We start from the raw sequence: 21955 nt of genomic DNA on the forward strand, positions 1-21955 counted from the left end.
TAAAAATCGTAGAGGGAGACCAAGAGATGAATATACTGAACAGATTCAGAAGGATGTAGGTTGCAGTAGGTACTGGGAGATGAAGAAGCTTGCACAGGATAGAGTAGCATGGAGAGCTGCATCAAACCAGTTTCAGGACTGAAGACCACAACAACGTAAATATGAAGGTGTTGTTGTGAATGCAGAGCAGTCATCATTTTCAACATTAACTCATCTATGTAGTTGTTCAATTCGCAGGCAAAGCTCAAGACAGTATCAAATCGAATGTATAATCTCTACATTGGCTGCAGTAAAAGAGCCACTAGATCTGTGTTCTGTATTAGAAAATCACACAACACGGTTGTTGCACTACCATACTTAGCAAGTACTGCTCAGACCATCGCAATAAAACTTTTCGGAGAAGATAGCCTGAAATGGCCCAGCTGTTTGGGCTCTGCTAGGATAACTATAACTTTATTGTACGACGGAAATGAGCAAATTCCGGATTTCAAAACAATCTAAGGAATTTATAGCAGCAGGAATTCTGATTGTTACAGTTGTTATTTTAGCTGTAGCAAGAAAGCCGTTTGTGCCTTGTCATCCAATATTACTCAAAACGTTGTAAGTTCAGGGTTCACTACAAAAGACAGAGTTTGTAGTAATACTCTTTGATCGCCATTCGGCCTTCGTAGCGTACAATGACGTTTGTATGTCGTAACAGTGTCGAAATAAGTCCTCATTTGAAAATGATTTGTAAAAAATTCATAAATTATAACAAATGGTAGTAGGAAATGTTGCCTACAAAGGAAAGACGATGCTTGCATAAGCGGCACTTTTGAGAAATGCTCGGATCTTTTGATGGCCTGTGACAAACTTCCTCTTAGTTTGCAATACGTCGAGAATGCTGCGAGATTCGACCCACTGACAGAAAACGATACTTCACTTACTTGAATTACATATCGTTAAAAAACATGATTTTGTCCGCAGCTCGTGGTCGTGCGGTAGCGTTCTCGCTTCCCGCGCCCGGGTTCCCGGGTTCGATTCCCGGCGGGGTCAGGGATTTTCTCTGCCTCGTGATGACTGGGTGTTGTGTGATGTCCTTAGGTTAATTAGGTTTAAGTAGTTCTAAGTTCTTGGGGACTGATGACCATAGATGTTAAGTCCCATAGTGCTCAGAGCCATTTGGACCATAGTGCTCAGAGCCATTAACCTGATTTTATACCAAAAAGCAGAGATTTTAGTAGCTGCAAAGGCAACTTTTGCGTTTCAGAGAGTTGAGATTTTTTATTCTACTGATTGACGCAGGTCTAGCCATGTCTTGAATATCTAAATCGTGTTCTATCCCGCAACCTAACATTGAGACAGGCAGCCACTGAACTGTATGTTAATGGAAAATTGTGAGTTCATAAAAGTGTTTTACTGTGTTGTGATATGTTTCAATAAGACAAGATTCTTGTAAAAACCAGACCTTCAAATTGTCCCTACGTGGTCAGCTTTATTTGAGTCTGTTATTAAGAAAGCAGAAGTCTTGATTCTTTTTGAATTTCTCAGTCATAAGAGAAGTTCTCACCCGTTTTAGAGTATTACGTATTGCAATAAGAGATTTTTTTTCCTAAAAGAAACACTGCTGATTATACATGCGTAACCGAAACTAAGAATTTTTATCGTCAACGTTTCGTGGATGGAGGACCTCCTCTCCCCCTCCCCCCTCTCATCACTGTCCAGATTTCTGTTTTGAAACGAATTAGAGAAATGGATATTTATGACCAGATTAAGACATCAGTTGTATACTCTAGGAATAAAGCTAAATTTCATTACACGTCCTACTCGTTTCCGCAGGCGAGTTCGCAAACGCCCACTTGTGCAATGGCTCTCGAATAGCAGATCCTCACGTGTAGATCAGCGGTGTACAGTAGCTAATCCCTAGACACTGTACCTATCCTCTGGGATAATTCCGAACCTCTTCGCAGTGTCTCATGGAGTGAGCGTATTTGACACTATTGAGTGACTCCAACCGCTTTTTAAGGGAAATAGGATACGTGCCCAAACCAGGTTTCACCCTCCTTCTACTCACTCGTTATTGGCTTCAAAGCAAAGTTGCAGGTGCTAGAGAAAAAAATGAACACACCAAACCACAGCACCTTACAAAGCATAATATGATGTCGGAAAACCGCTGGCATTCAAAACCGCTTCAAGTCGCCTCAGGATCGATAAACAAATGTCCTCTGTGATTTACAAAGGACTCTTGTATCTCACTTCCGGCAAAATAGTGGGAACTTCAGGTGAGGATCATGGGGGAAGAAGCGACGAAACACCCTTCTCTCCAAAGTAGACCACAGCGGCTCAATAAAATTGAGGTATGGTTACTGTAGTGGCCAGGGGATATGTGACAATTCATTCTCGAATTCGCAAAACCAGTTCTGGGCGATGCGATCTGTGTGAACAGGGCCTTGTCGTCTTGGAACACAGCAACGCCATTAGTGAACCAACTCTGTACATGGGCTCGACCGAATCAGCTAAAATAATCAAGTAATTCTCGACAGTAATGCGACATTGCAGAGTAATTACGGGGACCGTGAATACCACGATATAGATATCCAAATGATCACCGAACCGCCGTCATGTTTCACTGCTGGGGCCTAAATTCCACCGGAAGTTGGAAATAATGTGCAACAAGACTCAACCAACCACATGACTTTTTTTCATTGCTCCATAGCCCAAGTTTTATGGCTGCGACACCCCGTTTTCCTATTACGAACTTTTGCATTACTGATGAGTGGTTTTAGAGTTCCAGCTCATCCTGCGTTCCCTGGTTATGGAGTTCCCTTCTTGTTGCTTTGGTGCTGACAGGGTTCTGCAGTGACTTTCGCAGCTGTAGTCCTCTTCGTTTTCTTCGCAATGATTTTCTATGACCGTCCATCATGATCGCTCAATATATATTTTCCTCCATGTTGTGAGTTAGCAAATGATGTTTTTATCTTTTCCCTGTATGTGGTATAAATTTTCGATACGGTGGATCTCGAAACACCAAACATTTCGGATACCTTGGTTCCGGAAGCACCCATCACACAAGCGCCAATAATTTGCCCAGGTTCGAATTCACTTGTCTCGACTAACACTTGCAGCCTATTGAGGACATTTCACAGGAACCGTCACTTGTCAAATGCAACAGCGCATCATGCTGCAGATTTGGCTACCGTCTGTATTTCTGTTCAAACACACACTTCTTCATTTTTTACAACCACTGTAACACTACGTATTACCTGCACTCATCACATTCACGGAATGTATATCCTACACAATTGGCCCATCGGTCGCAGAAGCCACAGATATGGCGTCCAAACAAAAGACATGTTGAAGCAGTGAGCAGCACGAAAAGTAAACATCACTAGTCATGATCTTATCTGACTACGGCAAAGAGAAAGAGACTACCTGTTGTCACTTTAGTTTCAACACGATATTAATGTAAACATAATTTTAATGGTACCTCTTCTCTGCACACAGCGCTTCCATGTGAGCATGACTAACCTGACTCGAGGAAGACGACGGGTTTGCCGTCGCCGAAGGAGATCTTGACGCCGCGCTGCTCGCGTCCCTCGAACGTGCTGCCGATCGCCACGGAGGACACCACGCCGGGGTACTGCTCGACCAGGGAGTCCAGCCACGAGTACACCTGCAAAAGGTCACGCGACAAGCACTCAGTAATTGTTCTGCTCCAGTGACGCAACATTTTGGAACTGCATATCGCGTAACACTCACCAAGATGTGTACTGCACAGACGTGAGGACATGACATCCCTCACGGACCCCATGTCAGCAAAGCTGAGGTGCGGGCAGGCTGGTCGGGACGGGAGGAGAGGACTGTGTCAGCTGGACGAGTTAACAGCGTGGCCATGGATGGCAGATGGTGACCGTTCATAACAAGCCTCAGTAGTATCCAAACAAGGAGTGCTCAAACATTTTAGGCTTGAGATCTACTATATGCAATTTAATCCATTTAGAGAACTACTGGCTTAAAAATGCGTTAAGGTTTAAGCATAAAACAATAATCTGTCAACGCCAGCTTGACACATTGTGAAAGATAAAGACCAGACAGTTCATTTGTACACTTATATTTCACTATGTTCATCGTTGTAAACGCTACCTAACATGGATCAGTTCATCCAAAAAACAATACATTAACTAATTTCCAAAAGTTTTCTTCATTCTACTGTGTCTTTAAGTAGATATCATTCTGAACAAATTATTTCTGGGTCAGGCTCACAACAAGAGAAGAGACTACTCATTTTACTTGAAATATCTGGCACATCCACTTTTTCGAAAGGTTGAGCTATGAAAGCCATTACCGGATCTATTCCTTTGATAGTCAGTTTTCAAACTGACTTCAGTGCTGTTAACTTGGCCATATACCTTTTAGCAGCTTATTGATCCAATGATGCTTGCTAATCCGAGAGTTGTGACTGTATTTGAGGAAAGTGTTTAACATTTCTTTAATTAGGATATACAAACCTCACGTTTTTGCAAGAAACACGTTATAGAAGCCATGAAAGTTATGACAGTTTGTTTTTTTCCCTGAAGTTCTTTGTTTAACTCATTTAGTTTAAGTGTCATAAGTCACAAATGCCAGATGAAACAACCAGCTCAAAACATACAGCTGTGACTGATCTTATTCTCTTATCAATATGAACCGACCTCTCAGATTCGATAACACAAAGTATTTAACAGATCATTAACTTCGTCATGCACATCGTCTTCTTGTGGAAGCTCGGAAAAATAGATTTATGTTGCCTACTGGGTTCGGAGCTCGTTCCCCCTGCTCTTAGCTCTCTGCCAAGCTATAATTCCCTAGTAGTAATATCCCCAAATAGAAGAAAAGACTGTTACATGGCATGAGCGTTTAAAGTGGTGAAATGCAGATGGAGACGAAAGAGGCGGTGACGGTGTTGTCAGATTTACTGTACCGCCTTTAAATACCGTGTGAAACACTCGTCGTCAACAGAACACTATTTTACAAAAACAGTTCACTTAAACATATTCGGACATAGGTTTTGAAAGATTGACTCCTAAAGCCATGGCGATCGACTAGTCGATTCCAGTGGATGGGTTCAGCACCCACTGATTTAAACGCTGTAATTAGGGCGGTAGGGTCTGGCAGTAGGCTCTTAGGGGGTATGTACCACAACCAGTTCTCAATTAACAGCTTTGCCTTCCAAATAGGAATGGGAAAAGCTACATCTCTAGGCGCTTGTCGTTTAGGCAAGTGTACGGAAGCCTAAAACTGTATTATTTTTCTTCTATGTGGCTTGCAAGACCCAAATGAAACTGAATTTTGGTACCCAAAATAATTTGAGATACATTAGAGATCTTGTACATCATTCGAAAGCAAGCGAAAACTGTTTTCGGAAGAACGCCAGACTCACATCTGTAACACATTTTGTAAAAGAAGAAATGTGTTACGGGAAGAGTTAGTAACATGTGGAAGATGTGATGATAGAAACTCAGATTCAAACTCCAAGAAATTTTGGGCTTTATTCAATACTATTTCGAAGTTTAAACTTTCTGTTCGAGTATAGAAATATATAAGAAGAGGAAAAAATGATGGAATATACCGGGTGGTTATGATTAAAGTGCAGCTACTCACAGAAGTCCTACGAGGATTTCGGTTATCGTATAAAGTCTAATGCGTTAATGCGGAGCTGACTTGAGCTGGAAACAAATTAGTTCCAATTTTGGCCACCAGATGCAAATCTGGCACTGTAAATGCGAGAAAGGCGTATGGAAATGTATGCATATATAATGAATTAAGAACGGAACATAGGTAGAAAAGGTCAAGTGAGAAAGGCATAATGCTAATTTTATTATTAATTGCCGCTTACACAATTTTTTCAATATTTGCACCGGATACGTTGACAAGATACTGTACAGCGCCAGATTTGCACCAGATGGCCAAAATTGTAATTAATTTTTTCCAGCGTACATCGGTTCCGCACTATCGCGTTAGTACATCTACCAAGTTTCGCTGCCATACCCTAATTACACCCCACATTGGACCTCTGTGAGTAGCTGCACTTTGGTTACAGCTACCCAGTTCAACAGAACAAAATGATGATGTGGTGATTGCTACTTTTCATTCAGAAAAATAAGCTTTGAAGAAAGGCGTACACATACGTCAAATCATTTACAAAAGCAAAGATTGGTACAGTTGTCGAATACTGGAACTTTTTTTTGCTTTAGAGGTTTACTAAGCCATAAATAATCGTAGTCACTTATTTTCGTTGTGAATGAGAATCTTCAAGTAAATCAAAACTCCGAAACAAAGATTTAAAATCACAGACATCAGATGTCGTCCATCATTAATCGATATTACACTAAAATTTCCAACGGAAGAAAATGCAGGGTGTCTCAGGAGGCATGACCAATGTTCACGGATATCAGAAGAACGATCATTTGAAGCAAAAAAGTTAATGTGAACATATGCACTACTCCGAATAGATTCCGAGATCGAACACATTTAGTGTACATTTGTTTAAGGGGCTCCGGAAAGGCTCAAAATCATGAAAAGTTCAATTTTTACTTTTTTGCGTTTTCTGAATCTGCAGACTATTACCTTTTAATAGATATATAATTTATTCAATTCCGAAGACTACAACTATTTTTAAAATTTTTTTGAAATGTGTTCTACATGGGCGTGACCCACTGTGGCGCTGTTAAACTGCTGTCAAATGGTGTTATTATTAACGTCCGTGTTCATCAGGTACATTTTAGTGATGTGAGATAAAGTATGTGTTGTGGCTAACCTGTGATGGTTCAATATATATCGCTGGTGTGATGTCGATTGTTTCATGTTTATTTAATCTGTCGTTATCCCGAAAATATTCGTAATTAATTCTGTTTCTTGAGTCTCTGTTTTGTTGAAGTATAATAATGAGTAAAAATAAAGTTATTAGAAATCCTCTGAAGGCTTTTAAGAAAAGGAGAAATGTTGGAAAGCCAAAGGTATGTGTTATTACTGTAAACAAAGACGATAACCAAGTGAGTGAACCTAACCTCTAAAGTACACCTGCCCATAGCAGTCAAAGTGGGAAAGAAAATACTTCACAGAAGAAGCTTGGTTCAATGAGTGAAAACTATGAATGTTTTATGGGCGAATCGGATGTGAATGAAATATTTGATATGTCGGTTCTCAAAGGAATTTTTTCAAACTGTGTAAGATGTATTCATTGTAGTGAAGTTGGTCTGGAACTCTCCATAATAAAGCACGTAGGACTTGCTAGTGAAATACAACTGAAATGTGATAAGTGTTCATACATGACCACCTTTTGGAACAGTGTTGCAGTAACTGCAACTGAAGAAAATGGTAGCAAAATCTACGAACACAACAACGAGCGATGCTTGCTAACAAGGAACGCCTTCGGGCTGCAGACAGGGCTGTAAAGAGTCTAGAAATACAAGCAAGAGTAAACAGGAGGAGGAACAAGAGGAAGCTGGAGGAGGAGTTTGCAGAGGATGAAGATAATCCATCCTATGGACCTGGAATGCACTAAAAAGTTAATCCAATCTTTGTCGCTCGATTCCCAAAACTTTTATTTTCTCATACTAATTACATGTTTTCTAGGGATCTTCCAAGCATATTTGTTTCAAACTTTCAGTAAATGTTACACAGTACCTTCTGCATAATTTAACACAGCCTTTTTTCAAAAAACTGTATATTTTTGAATATATAAATAAAAAATTGCAAAAATTTTTTGTGAATTTTCATTACAATTGAAAAAAAATCATCTTTAATAACTGAACTAAAATTTTGTAAAATCCCTGTGTTAAGGTATAGCCCATATTCCAATAAATAATCTGCAAAAAGTTCAACTTCCTACCTCAAATACGTTGTGAGGAAAGATGTAATTTATAAGCGTTATTTTAACATTGCAAGTATAGGGCGTTCCGGAGCCCCTTAAGGGCTAGTGGCGCACACGTATGTGTCTTACCCAGTCACGTCTTCGACGTTTCATTTTAACCCAACCTACTTCGTTGCTTTCAGCCTGCTTGTTCTTGATGTGTTCCTGCTATTAAAGTGGCCCGTTGAACGCGCAGTTGTCCATGGTGTGTTGTGAACAGAGAAATGCGAGGCCTTGGGAGTGTGCCAGAGAGATGCATCGGTTAACAATGTACTCGCGCTGACTAAAATTCCACACATCTATACAAATGCAGGATATGCAGATATGGTGATATTTAGGGCTTCTGCGATGGCAGTTCTACTGCTATTGTCGAAGAATATAGTCGGCGCTTTCCGACACGTCGAATTCCTGATCGTAGTGTGTTACCAGAGTTTTCAGCACATGGCGGTAAACAAGTATTCTTCCAAGTCCTTATTTTTCTTCTTAACGTCTAGTTCAGCAACCCGCGCAGGAACAGCAACACAATGTTGCAATGCTGCAGCGTAGTCCCACTACCAGTACACGACAACTTTCTGCGTATATCACTGTCCCACGAACACGTGTACCCGGCCGCTGTGGCCGGGCGGTTCTAGGCGCTTCAGTCTGGAACCGAGCTGCTGCTACGCTCGCAGGTTCGAATCCTGCCTCGGGCATGGATGTGTGTAATGTCCTTAGGTTAGTTAGGTTTAAGTAGTTCTAAGTCTAGGGACTGGTGACCTCAGATGTTAAGTCCCATAGTGCTTGGAGCCATTTGAATCATTTTTGAACACCTGTACGGCGAACATTACATGCGGAAAACTTGCACCTATTTAGTAAACAAAGTGTCTACAGTCTTCAAATTCGTGAAATGCCACACGACTTGAATTTTGTGACTAGATAAATGACAATCTTTTTTTTCAATTTATACTATTCACAGATGAAGTCATGTTTACGCCGAATGAGATGATTCGTCGATGGTCGCAAGAAAATCCAGAGAGTACATGGAAACTAATTTGCAAGTTCGTTTTATGATCAATGTTTGGTGCTGCATGATCCGTAACATTTTGATAGGTCCAGTCATTTTAGAACGACGAATCTTGGGACAGAATTACTTGCACTTTTTGGAAAATTCGCTTGCTGAACGTCTTGATGACATTCTTTCGCCATGCTGTCTGCAAGGTACTTCAAACACGACCGAGCCCTTCCTCATAATATCAGAGGTGTGAGGGAATATCTCAAACGCACTTAACGCTAATCACTTGTTTATTTGTGATAGTACAATTAACTGGCCACCAAGGCCGCCAGACCTTACGCCATTAGATTTTTGTTTATGGGGTTGGATGAAGTATGAGTTGCACAAACGAAAGGCGTATAAGTGAGTTGAATCGCTTGGTCACATCATGGACGCTGTTGCCCTTAGCGAACTTGCAGAAGTTCTCAGACAAGCAACACAAGATGTTCTTCCAAGAGCCTAAAATTGCATTGAACTTGACGGTGGCATATTCGAATATTTATTCTGAACAGTACAAAAGCTGTGATGTGAGTATAAGGTAATGCTTACAGATGAATGTGTTAAATATAGGTCTTTTTCAATTGATACTTTGTAAAATTGCAATGTTTACTAACTGTTGTATTTGTCTAAACCTATGTATTGAATAACACAGAAAATTAATAACAATGTACATTACAAGTGTTCTATCTCGGAAACCATTCGGGATAGATTATACGTTCGTATGAAGTTTTTGCCTAAAATGATCATTCCTGTACCCTGACTATTGACCATTCTTCCTGGGACATCCTCTAGAACTGGACAAAATAACACCCTGTGCCTGTTAAAAACAGAAGAAGCCTCCTCCTCATTCTGTACAGTCATTTTGGACAAAAATTTTATTGACTGTTTTATAAGCAAATTTCAAGTGATGGAGAGTTTTCCGAGATTTTTCAGCATGCCCCGTACGCTGAAGGATCCCTGATAGTTACATTCTTAGATTATTTTGTGCTGTTTTCCACATGCATTGTTAGTGTTGCCAGAGACGTACAACGAATTCTCTGCTCTCAGTGTCTGCCACATCTGTGCCAACCAACGTTTGCATTGTCATGTAAGGGTGGGGCAATAAATACTACAGAAACCAACTGAACGGAATGCAGCTGAGAAGCTCAGCTCCAGGGTGACTTGTAAGTGAGGTGCCTTCTCAAGAATCCCTGTGTTTCTATGGAGGCACGGTGGTACTCACGTTCTCCAGCGGATAGTAGTCAGTCCAGTCGAAGCCAGCGGCGCGCTGCCGGTGCGATGACTCGTTGTCGATCAGTCTGGACAGAAACAAGGATTACATCGCGTCAGATGAACACTAGAACAGATAAGTTCTATAATATTTTTTCTCATAGTGAGATAGAGAACAGTAGGTGAGCACAACTAATTGATGATAGTTCCAGCGTCTCAGTTCCCACCAAGGTTTTAAGGAGGTTTCCTTCGGTTGTCAAGCGCAAGTCCGAACTGATATCTCCTCCCAAATGCTCCCACTCGCTTTCGCTATGCCCTTTCTAAAATAGTTCTTTTTGTGAACGAGAAGCGACTAACTGGGTCCTGAAGGAACTGCTCTGAGAAATGATTATTAGGACAGACCACGCTGTAGGATATTAATCGGTTACAAAAATGGTGTTTCTAATGCTACCATAAGGAAAAACTGCGGAGAATGGCAATATAAGCGATTAGACAGTGCTAATTCATGAATGGACAAAATGTCTTCTAGGTAAATGACATTTGTGAAGAAACAGAGTTCTTCTATGGAATGTGTTCGTTAATTTATATGTGCGATTGTACGGCATGTATAAGTATTACCTAGCTCATAAATTTTTGCCTCTTGCATTACATTGTCCCAGCAAAAGCGTATAATTCAATACACCCAACACAGACATGACAGTGGAAACCAATGCACATGTCATCCAGGGTATTATGCGGTGTCCTAATTTTTCGACTAGTTATCTTGACTTGTTCGATGTGTTTAGATAAGTAGTTCTCTTTCATTTGTCTCCACGCACAAAAAAAATTATGAAACGTATACGGACAGTTTCTTTCTCGTTGCAGGTATTCTTCACTTCATATGCAGTTACTTAAAACAATTCAACGTAAGTAATATTCAATTATGAAGAACCTTTTTAATATAATGTAGTACTTCTTAGCAACGTTTCGCAGTTAAATAGCAGGGCTTACCTTTGTACGTCGTCAATAAAGATGCTGTAGGGCATGGCATATCCGTTAAATGTTTCCGTTATTCGTTCCTGCAGTTCAGGGGGCACCATAACGTCCACTGGTCGCGAAATTGCAATGGGCTGAGTCCAGAAGTCCAGCTGCAACAACAGAAATCAAAGATATTAGTCAGGGAGAACTCAGAAATCATAAATGTTCGAAAATTGGCAACCACGGCATCGCTCTTGCTGTATCAAGCAACGTCTGTAACTAACGATTCAGATAAGGGACTTCGCCAGAGGCAAACAGCGACGCAGAGGGCTCTGCAGCAGTTTAACAACAACGTTGTGCAGATACTGAAGAAAATAGGTAATGATAGTGGAACGATCAGAATAAAACTACAGAAAAATCTGGAAAGTGTCAGTTCTCATTACACACGACACAAAAAATCGAAACACCAAAAAATAATTAATGTAGAGTAATGAAATTTTGAGAATAAATTTGTCTAGGTAACATATGTGAGTGATTAACATTGCAAGATTACAAATTAATGTTAGTGCGAGATAAGCCATTGTAAATGTGAAATGCTGATACCGTCAGAATGTTGAATGCAATACAGGGATAATTAATGCTGTTCGTGGATGACGCTGGTGTTGCCGTCAGATGATGTCTAATATTTGCTGGACTGGAGAAAGGGCCGGTGATTGAGCATGCCAAGGCAACCTTCGACACTCTTTACGGCAGCGCAACAGGCCGAATAACCAGATTGACGGACAAATCTGCAGTCAGGGTGCGTGGAATAACCACGAGGTGTTTCTACCGTCATACGTAATCACAAAAAATTACTCTGAGCACTATGGGACTTAACTTCTGAGGTCATCAGTCCCCTAGAACTTAGAACTACTTAAACCTAACTAACCTAAGGACAGGAACATAAAAGAGAGTTGGACAAGACGTTACGGGTTTCCTCGTAATTTCTTTCCTGAGCAGAGTACACAACGTAATTTGCCATAGTGACCGATACCAACCACACGTCACAAGACCGTTAGATCTAATAAGGTAGCAGGAGCAAAGAGGACGTGATCCTAGTGTTTTTTTTTTTATGATTGCGTGATGTAGCGTATTTCCCACATGTCTGCGTGTTGAAGCCGACCTGTCGTAGGGCTCTCGAGAAATTTTTGCCTCTGTAAAAATCAGTATGATTTAAGAGATCGTGGGAGAAACAGGTACGCTCTCTTCATACACGAGTACAGAGGACTTTGGACAGTGGACGCGCTGCTTTTTCAGTTACGGAGGAATTCATCTTAGTAAATTGGCAAGTGTGCGATTAAGAATATCCATTCTTTCATGAAAAAGTACTTTAAGACTTATTGATTTTCTGATTATAGTGTGGACAGTCTGGACATGAAAACAGTTTGTACGCTGAAGATACATAACAGGTGTGCGATAAATTTATTAATCAAATTAGCCAATGTTGCTCATGGCAGTTAAGTATTAATTTTCTGAAGCGATAGTATTACTTTTCCAGCGTATGTGATCTTAATCACCACTGTATCTTATACAAATATTAAATTCCCTCCTTCCCGTTCCCTCAGGTACTGTTAGTACAGCTTAAACTCTTTGGTTTCAGCGATCACACTATCCAAATTTACCCATGAATACGCAGACTAAATCACTTCCGCCTACGAAAACAGTTTTTCTTCTACCTTACGAGCGTATTCTGTGTTCTGTCCTGTCCTACAGGTCGCTAACATGCCGCGTTTAGTCGGAAGAGCAAACAGTATGTTAGGCTTACAACAATTTCTTTTGCCCCACTCTAAGGTGCTAACTGGTAGCAACTAAGTATTTGTGTCCTCTTGTTACATAAACCTTAGGTGGAATTCTTAATGGACTGTACTTAGAACATACGTTCCATGCACTGAGCTGCATTTCCAGAATGGAACTTTCTCTTCCCTTACTGGATTGTACTGGTTCAGGGACCGCCTTGCCCACACCATTAGAAAGGAAGTCAAAGATAGATGTTATATTTGTTTACCTTTCACTGTTTCGGTATGCTGTTTCTGGCAGGTTCTCTGTCAATCAGATAAAGTCGTCGTTCGTTGGATAGTTTTCTTTTTGAGGCAATTATCAAATTCTACCAGTTGTAGAATACTATACACTGTTTAATGAACAAAGTGATTTTTCTCTTGGGTGCACCTATCGCATGCTGCCGTAAGTGTCTGACCACCGTCGAGCTATACACAAGCGTTATGGTGTAGCGTGCATCGAACTCTGGATCATGCACGTCAGTGTCACATAAGCCAGCGAGTGTTAATTTTTCTTTTAAAGGAATCGAGATAGTTTCTGTGTTTTTCCAGGTTGCGTACCATGCGACATAGTGCACCCCTCTTTTTCCTGCTTATCCACTGCTCTGCGTTTTAGAAGCTAACTAATTTTGGCCAACACCATATTGCTTTTCGTTCAGCGCTACCTCTGCATATCTTCCCAATGAATGTTTCATTTGATGGTCAGTTCAGTCTGATGAAAAATACCAACAGGATTGTTTTCATTTGCTGGAGGACTAGTGCCGTCTTTATTATTCTGGCTCTGTGGATTGACAGGTAGGAAAAAAATGCATAGTAACTGGTGTATTACAGCATAGTAATGAGCAAGTTAAGCGTGGCTCTATGTAGTTTGCTTGGATAATTTCCATTGGCGTTTTACATCAAAGGCATTGAAGGTAACGTCTTTCAGTCTCCGTAAATGATGTCGAGAAGAATTACTTCTGGCATTTCTTGAAAATCGCCAACTGATGCAGCAACAAAATATCAGAAAATGTGCCCCGTAGTTATCATGAGGTTAAAGTTAGCAGTAATAATAAATCTATAGACTGGATTTAGATATTTCTGGATATCTGAGATATTTATTTGCGCAGTCAGAGGTAGTAAACTGTTTTAGTGGGTAATACTGAAATGTAACTTCGCGGTAACCACGGATAGTTGGTTACTTAATTAGTTAATTACTTGTTCCGTAGATCAACTGCACGATTCTCATCGAAATGAGGAACGAGCCAATGCACAGACTACGTATATGAGATTTGCTTGTGAGCACGATTACATGCTGGCCACATGCAGATTACTACGAATGAATGAATTAGTCCTTAATACTACTCATGTAATTATTGATAAAAACAAATCTAGTTTTTTTCAGTTACACACGCCAGTTTTTAATTAAAAAATCGTCCCTGGAATAGAAGTGGTTGTTCAGAAGAAATTATATTACACTGAATTTAAAATCTGCTGTGCCATTGGCAGAATAGAGGAGTAGAGGTCATTTTTTCTTCTCGGGTTGAACCTCACTGTTCTTCTCAAATTCTGGTGAATTATTATGACAAATTTCATTATCGGTTGTTCATATTTTGAAGGAGCATTTAAAATGGCTAGTTGTTTGAAGAGGTGTCTACAAAACGACTGGATCTAGGAAAAATGTGTTGTCTTTGTCACTTCAGTGACGATGTCCATCATGAAGAAACTAGGCAAAGATCATATCTGAGGTATCAGCTGGAAATGCTGTTGAAACTGAAAAACTCTGAAGCAGCAGCGGTTAAAGGTACAGGACGATGCAGAGTAATGCTGGCGTGTGTTCCGTACTCTTTGAAGAATGGACATCATTAACGAGCACAAAAATTTCAAGGCAAGTCTTCGACTTGATGTACAAACAACTAATGCAAAATGACGTCCTTCAATGGTTACAAATTTCGGCTTCTGCGAATAATAAATATATTTATTCGATATTGTAAAACATTCAGGACTATAACTATCTGACAGCAGACATATGAGGAAAGCTACGTCCGGAAAGATGGATATGATGAAAGTAGCAACATTAAAACAGTCCGTCGGTCAGCTTATCTAGAACTTCAGTACCACGTAGAATGCAACATCTGGTAGAACAATAATGTAAACAAGAAAAAGGAGATAGACCCTATTCAGAGCCTGGATTCGTAGAGTAGCTCCACATGATATGAATATCAATGTAATTCCGTTACCAGAACGGCTTTCAGTAGAATGCGATATGATTCTTCTATACAAACTACAACTCACAAAAATATTTGTATAAACTGTACCCCAAAACTATCGTGCACTTCACAGAAAAATTATTTACATTCTTGTTTGGTGTGATTTACCTGACCCTAGTGTTGTTCTTATATCATTCACATCGCATACCGCTATAGCAGGTAAAGAACCACTTATGGCAATCATTACAGCATAACTAGTTAACCCGCTTGATCTTCTAAGTTCGTTTGAAACAAGTGATTTTACATTTTCATGTGACGACTGTAGCACTAGTAAGAATTGTTACTCAGACGACGTATGTATTTTTTATTCTTAACCTTATTAATACTTACTCCAAAGGTTACGGAGCCTGCCCATTGTAGAGATGGTTTATTTTTCAGTTAAATCCCAGAGAACAGTTAGTGGAGCAGAGGTGTTCGGAACTGGTATTGTTTCTTCGGAAAGATGTAAGACACTCACCGAAAGAGAGATCAACAACGCGAACTATCTTATCTTCGTTGCCCTGAAAGGTAAGTATTTTTGCTGTTTATTTAACAAACGAAGATGAGCAAGCAGACCTCAGCATTCAGATTCGCAAATGAAAAAGAAGACTGCTAAAATTAAATTCGTATCATTCTCATAATCTGCACAACGAAAAAAAGAAAAGAAACATACCCGGTACCAACTGCATTTACTTCGCGATAATTATTTTACATTATCCTATTGAGAAAAGTGACTCATCACGTAAATGGAAAATTTGATGATATGATCATGACTTGCAAAGCACCAAAGAAAGCGTCGTTAATTCATTAACGTAAATTGTTGGCCTTTGTGCCCTATCGCCTTTGATTATATCGCGAGCTCCCGTCTCATGCTTTGATAGCGATGTAATCAGATGGTGGGTACTTCAGTAGTTCAAGACAGAGCAATCAGATCCTTAAGAAAGACTGTGTATTAATTATTGTAAACTGTTTGGGATCAGTGTTGCGACGAAGGAAGATCCAATAAGAAGGCTGTTTCATGACTAAGTCCGTTTGAGTAACAAGCAGGCGAACGAGTCTCTTCTAAAGAACACAACGAGACGAAAGTGCGATGCTAAATCGCAAGGTGCTTTTCCAGACAGATGTCTTTCATCTCTATTTATGAAAGGCAACGTCCTAGCCGCCTTTCGTACTGATTGAATCATCTTCGCCCAGCCCAAAATTCTAAGGATAGAAACTTGAAATTTGGAGAAGGTAGGAATCCTTTACCATAAGCATCGTTTAACAAGGGATTTTTTGAAGTTCTAACCATATAGAGGGGAATTTGGGGATGAAGGGCTTTTTTGAAAAATGTCATTATTAACGCAATTTTGAAGATAGACCTACGAAAATTGGTACACAGTTCCTCAGTCAGAAATAAAGAAATACGTGTCTCATCATTTTTGGAAATTTATCCATATGGTGATGAAATAGTGGGTGAACTACTAAAGTATTTTTAAAGCTACATCTGTGAACATTGGTATTTGACTTCCCAGTTACAAATAAAAAAAAATATGTTTTTCAGTGTTGAGCTCCTAAGAAGGTGATATAGGGGATGAGACTTTTTTATGAAAATATTTTATTACAAAAGCATTTTAGAGCTAAGTTTTTGTAACTGGTGTTTGGATTCTTGGTTAGAGGCGAAAAAATACGTGATTCACTGTTTTCGGAAATTCAACCCCTAATGGGGCGAAATAGGAGATGAATGACTTTTTGAAAGTATTTCGCTATTAAGGGAGTTTTGAAGCTAGGACTATTCAAACTGGTATTTGGTTCCTTAGTCAGAAAATAAAAAGTACGTGCTTCAACATTTTTGGAAATTGAGTCACTAGGGGTAAAACAGTAGGCGACAATTTTTTTGAAATTAAATAATTGTTACAGAACTAAAGGGTTTTTAAGGCTACATCTGCAACAACTGGTATTTGACTTCTCGGTTAAATTTTAAAAAAATACGAGTTTCAGTGTTTCTGGAAATTCAACCCCTAAGCGATTGCAATAGGGGACGAACATTTGTAAGACAATATTTAGTTACAGTAAAAAGTTTAAAGTAAAATTTATGAAAATTGGTATTTCACTTCTCGGTTAGATAGAAATAAATATTTATTAGGGGATGAAAGTCGCTATCGAAATATTTCCACAAGTAATCAAATGGCATGATTAACAAAACTTTGGGTTCCAGCTACCAGAATCGATTTTTGGTCAGAAGTACACTTGGAAAAGACCACGCTTATATTGCTTTAATTAGCGTGAAAAGCCTAGAAGGTGTTGCAATTTGTGAAAATCATAAAAATTCTCTTAAATAAAAAATAGATTCTCTGCAAGCCATACAGTCTACACGAGTGAAGGTGCGAGCGTTTACCTAGTGCAATATAAATGAAGTCTTTTGTGCTTACTGTTCCAGGAGACACATACACACTTTCGCAACACAGTCTAATACCGGACTATTTTTCGTAAAATCATCCGCAAACCGTAACTTTAATGGGAAATAACGCAGCGCTCTTAGATCAGTGTTGCTTTTCATCAGGCCTTGTCGCATACAAAATGGTTCATGGAATACCATGAGAAGTCATAATATTTGTTTCATTTATTAATCAAGCTTTGAATCAAACTACTCTCTCAACTATAGCTCTCCACAACCTCCCCTGCCCTGGAAAATTTCAGTTTATTAATTGTATATGAATTTTTCCCAAGATGCAAATAGCATAAACGTTTTGAGGAGATTTCGTAAAACAACAAAAGTGAGAAGTGGTTGTATTTTTTTGTACAGCGAGAATCAGAACTCACCATTACGGCCGGAGCAGACGTTAATTAATTACGTTGTTTCTGTAAACACTTGATTCCGTAAACTAATAACAAGATTTTATAAAGAAATATTTGATAACAGTATATAAAAAATATTGATTTCAACAATGTCAGCACAAAGAGATGTATCTTCTCCGAGCACAGTGTCACTGTGTTGTTACCAGCCGAACTGCCATGCGATGACATCTTATGTGCACAGTGGGATTGGTAATAACGATAGAGTCTACATAAATTACAACACCGGGCGAGGTCGGCATATTTTGAGGCAATGGATCGCATTCTGCAGAAAGGTGCTTCCTAATACGTCCACATCACGGTTTCCTTGCTTTCCCTGATCACTTATGTGTTGAGATGGTTCCTTTGAAACGGACATGGCCTATTTCCTTCCGTGTTTCACCTCTAATCACCTCGACTTGGCGACACGTTAAATCCTAATCTTCCCTTTTCCTTGTATTGTTAACCACACGCTTTGGAAACTTAATCACAGGTGAAAACGACTGTCTGTATGATGTCCATTGTAGCAGCTGCAGACTATAGAATACGTAAGGTATCTAGCACGAGTCATCGTTATTCCAGTGGCTGTGAAAATGATGGTATTGTGTTACAAAGAATGTGTAAGAATGATTAAACTGAGAGTCATGGGGTAATGAGAATCTTGATATCATAGAAAAGTTAAGAGACTAACCCAGTCTAACCTCCGTCCGAACAGGCTTCGGAAGGCCCAACGGTACCAACCGTCATTGGATGTGGACATAGCATGCGGTCAGCACACAACCCTCCCGCCATTGTCAGTTACTGTGAGCCGCTAATTCTCAGTCTAGCAGTTCCTCAATTGGCCTCACAAGGGCTGAGTGCACCCCGCTTGCCGATAGCTCTCAGCAGACGCGGGGGTCACCCTTCCAAGTGCTAGCCAAACCCGACAGTGTTTAGCTTCGGTGGTCTGATGGGAACCGTTGTTACCGTGCAGCAAGGCCGTTGACTAGTTAAGACACTAGTCCGATATAAATTCAGCCTCCTTCAGCAAGCTTCAGTTTGAAGACCGGTTTATAGCAGTATCTGTTATCTATTCTCTGATATTCTCTCCTGCTGCTTTCAGTTCTGCCTAAGACCGTCAATGCGGTCTCTTAATTTAGTCCGTATACATCAGTCTCAGTCTGCATCTTGGATTCTGGCCACCTGCTTACACTCCCATGTCAGAGTATGAGAGCTAACCATATGCCCGTTGTGTGTTAATAGTGTTGTATAGACATGGAATGCTCTATGTCTACCAAAGAACTACTTGGTCGACACCACATCTCAAAACAATCAAATCATAAAACTAATCGATATTATTGAGAGGCAGTAGCAGAGTTGAAATTCTTGTTTCAACGACCTTATCGCTGCCGAACCTTCATTCTTCTTTACCTAACAAAATTGCTTCGACTTCACAAACTCTGATAAGAAAACAAGAAGTGATTAACCAGCGCCGTAACTGGTACTGCATCTATAGTTGTGTGACGAAAAAGAAAATTGCGTAACTCACCGTATTAGATACCTGGTGACATCGTTCTCGATTACAAACAAACAATCGTTACCCTCCTGCTAAATAATCGGTATCCAAATGTTTAGCTCCCTTTTACTTTCTGTTAAAATTGTCATGGCGTATAATTTCATTGCCTTTCCGTATAACCACGATATTTGGATAATACCTTTATAGTTTTGACTTATGGATTTGTATGTCCTCAAGACGCAAGTCAATAGTGTCAACCCAAATATTCAATTTGCGATGGAGGAAGAGAGCAACAGGCAACATAATTTTATGTGTATATCAGTAATGGAATGTCGGGACAGAAATTTAGTCCATAAAGTGCAACGGAAAGCAACAGACATTGGTCGTTTCCCCCACAAGGAATCTGATCATCACTTACCACAAAAAAGATGTTTAATTGAAACCGTGATGTATAGGACTCATACATTATACGAGCCAGTTTATGTACAAGAAGAACTCGAATACCTACAGTCAATATTTTTAGAAAAAGGAGAACCTCAATAAGGAGGTGAAATGAGCGCTACACTCAGAAAAGAGAATTTCAGGAGCGATGAGGAATAACAGCCGCCGCATCCAAAAGTTGTTTCCCTCATGTTTATCACCAAGGTCACTGATCGCATCGAAATAGTTTTGACCAAATATGGGCCTCCAATGAATTTTAAATCGACGAGGAAACTAATAGAATGCTTGAGAACTGCCAAACACGTGCTTCACACAATGGCGAAGTTTGGTCCAGTTGTGACCAAGTCTACCTTGCCAGTTCAGAAAGATTTGGAGTGAATTAATAAAAATAGAGTAAAGTTAAGATGGTGCTTCTAACGCTTCCAGTAGTCTACATAAGAGACAAACTCCATTCCTTCCGAACTGACTATGCAAATGTAGACGAGATGTGGCTCAAATTCAAAGATATTGTAGCAACAGAAATTGAGAGATTCATACCTCATAAATTGCTAAGAGATGGAACTGATCCCCCATGGTACACAAAACAGGTCAGAACGCTGTTGTAGAGGCAACGGAAAAATTACGCGAAGTTCAGAAGAACGCGAAATCCCGAAGATTGGCTAAAATTTACAGACGCGCGAAATTTGGCACGGACTTCATTGCGAGATGCCTTTAATAGGTTCCACAACGAAACATTGTCTCGAAATTTGGTAGCAAATCCGAAGAAATTCTGGTCGTATGTAAAGTACACAAGCGGCAAGATGCAGTCATTACCTTCGCTGCGCAGTGCCGATGATACTGTTACCGACGACTGTGCCGCTAAAGCGGAGTTATTGAGCGCAGTTTTCCGAAATTCCTTCACCAGGGAAGACGAATGGAATATTCCAGAATTTGAAACGCGAACAGCTGCTAGCATGAGTTTCTTAGAAGTAGATACCTTAGGGGTTGCGAAGCAACTCAAATCGTTTGATACGGGCAAGTCTTCAGGTCCAGATTGTATACCGATTAGGTTCCTTTCAGATTACGCTGATACAATAGCTCCCTACTTAGCAATCATATACAACCGCTCGCTCACCGATAGATCTATACCTACAGATTGGAAAATTGCGCAGGTCGCACCAGTGTTTAAGAAGGGTAGTAGGAGTAATCCATTGAACTACAGACCTATATCATTGACGTCGGTTTGCAGTAGGGTTTTGGAGCATATACTGTATTCAAACATTATGAATCAGCTCGAAGGGAACGATCTATTGATACGTAATCAGCATGGTTTCAGAAAACATCGTTCTTGCACAACGCAGCTAGCTCTTTATTCGCACGAAGTAATGGCCGCTATCGACAGGGGATCTCAAGTTGACTTCGTATTTCTAGATTTCCGGAAAGCTTTTGACACCGTTCCTCACAAGCGACATCTAATCAAGCTGCGGGCCTATGGGGTATCGTCTCAGTTGTGCGACTGGATTTGTGATTTCCTGTCAGGAAGGTCGCAGTTCGTAGTAATAGACGGCAAATCATCGAGTAAAACTGAAGTGATATCAGGTGTTCCCCAGGGAAGCGTCCTGGAACCTCTGCTGTTCCTGATCTATATAAATGACCTGGGTGACAATCTGAGCAGTTCTCTTAGGTTGTTCGCAGATGATGCTGTAATTTACAGTCTTGTAAGGTCATCCGAAGACCAGTATCAGTTGCAAAGCGATTTAGAAAAGATTGCTGTATGGTGGCAGGTGGCAGTTGACGCTAAATAACGAAAAGTGTGAGGTGATCCACATGAGTTCCAAAAGAAATCCGTTGGAATTCGATTACTCGATAAATAGTACAATTCTCAAGGCTGTCAATTCAACTAAGTACCTGGGTGCTAAAATTACGAACAACTTTAGATGGAAAGACCACATAGATAATATTGTGGGGAAGTCGAGCCAAAGGTTGCGTTTCATTGGCAGGACACTTAGAAGATGCAACAAGTCCACTAAAGAGACAGCTTGCACTACACTCGTTCGTCCTCTGTTAGAATATTGCTGCGCGGTGTGGGATCCTTAGCAGGTGGAATTGACGGAGGAC

At 40.1% G+C, this 21955-nt stretch overlaps 1 protein-coding gene across 1 annotated transcript in view; it reads right to left on the minus strand.

Annotated features, from left to right (window-relative positions):
• Positions 1–21955, minus strand: part of LOC126438555 (zinc carboxypeptidase-like) — a 75469-nt gene that overhangs the window by 24550 nt on the left and 28964 nt on the right. Inside the window, exons 3-5 of the mRNA XM_050090550.1 lie at positions 11100–11236; positions 10123–10198; positions 3508–3652 (exon numbers count right to left, since the gene is read on the minus strand). Of these exons, the coding sequence (XP_049946507.1) occupies positions 3508–3652; positions 10123–10198; positions 11100–11236 (358 nt within the window). The remainder of the gene's footprint in view (positions 1–3507; positions 3653–10122; positions 10199–11099; positions 11237–21955) is intronic.

This window comes from Schistocerca serialis, chromosome 1 (genome assembly GCF_023864345.2).
Source record: "Schistocerca serialis cubense isolate TAMUIC-IGC-003099 chromosome 1, iqSchSeri2.2, whole genome shotgun sequence".
NCBI classification, from domain to species: Eukaryota; Metazoa; Arthropoda; class Insecta; order Orthoptera; family Acrididae; genus Schistocerca; species Schistocerca serialis.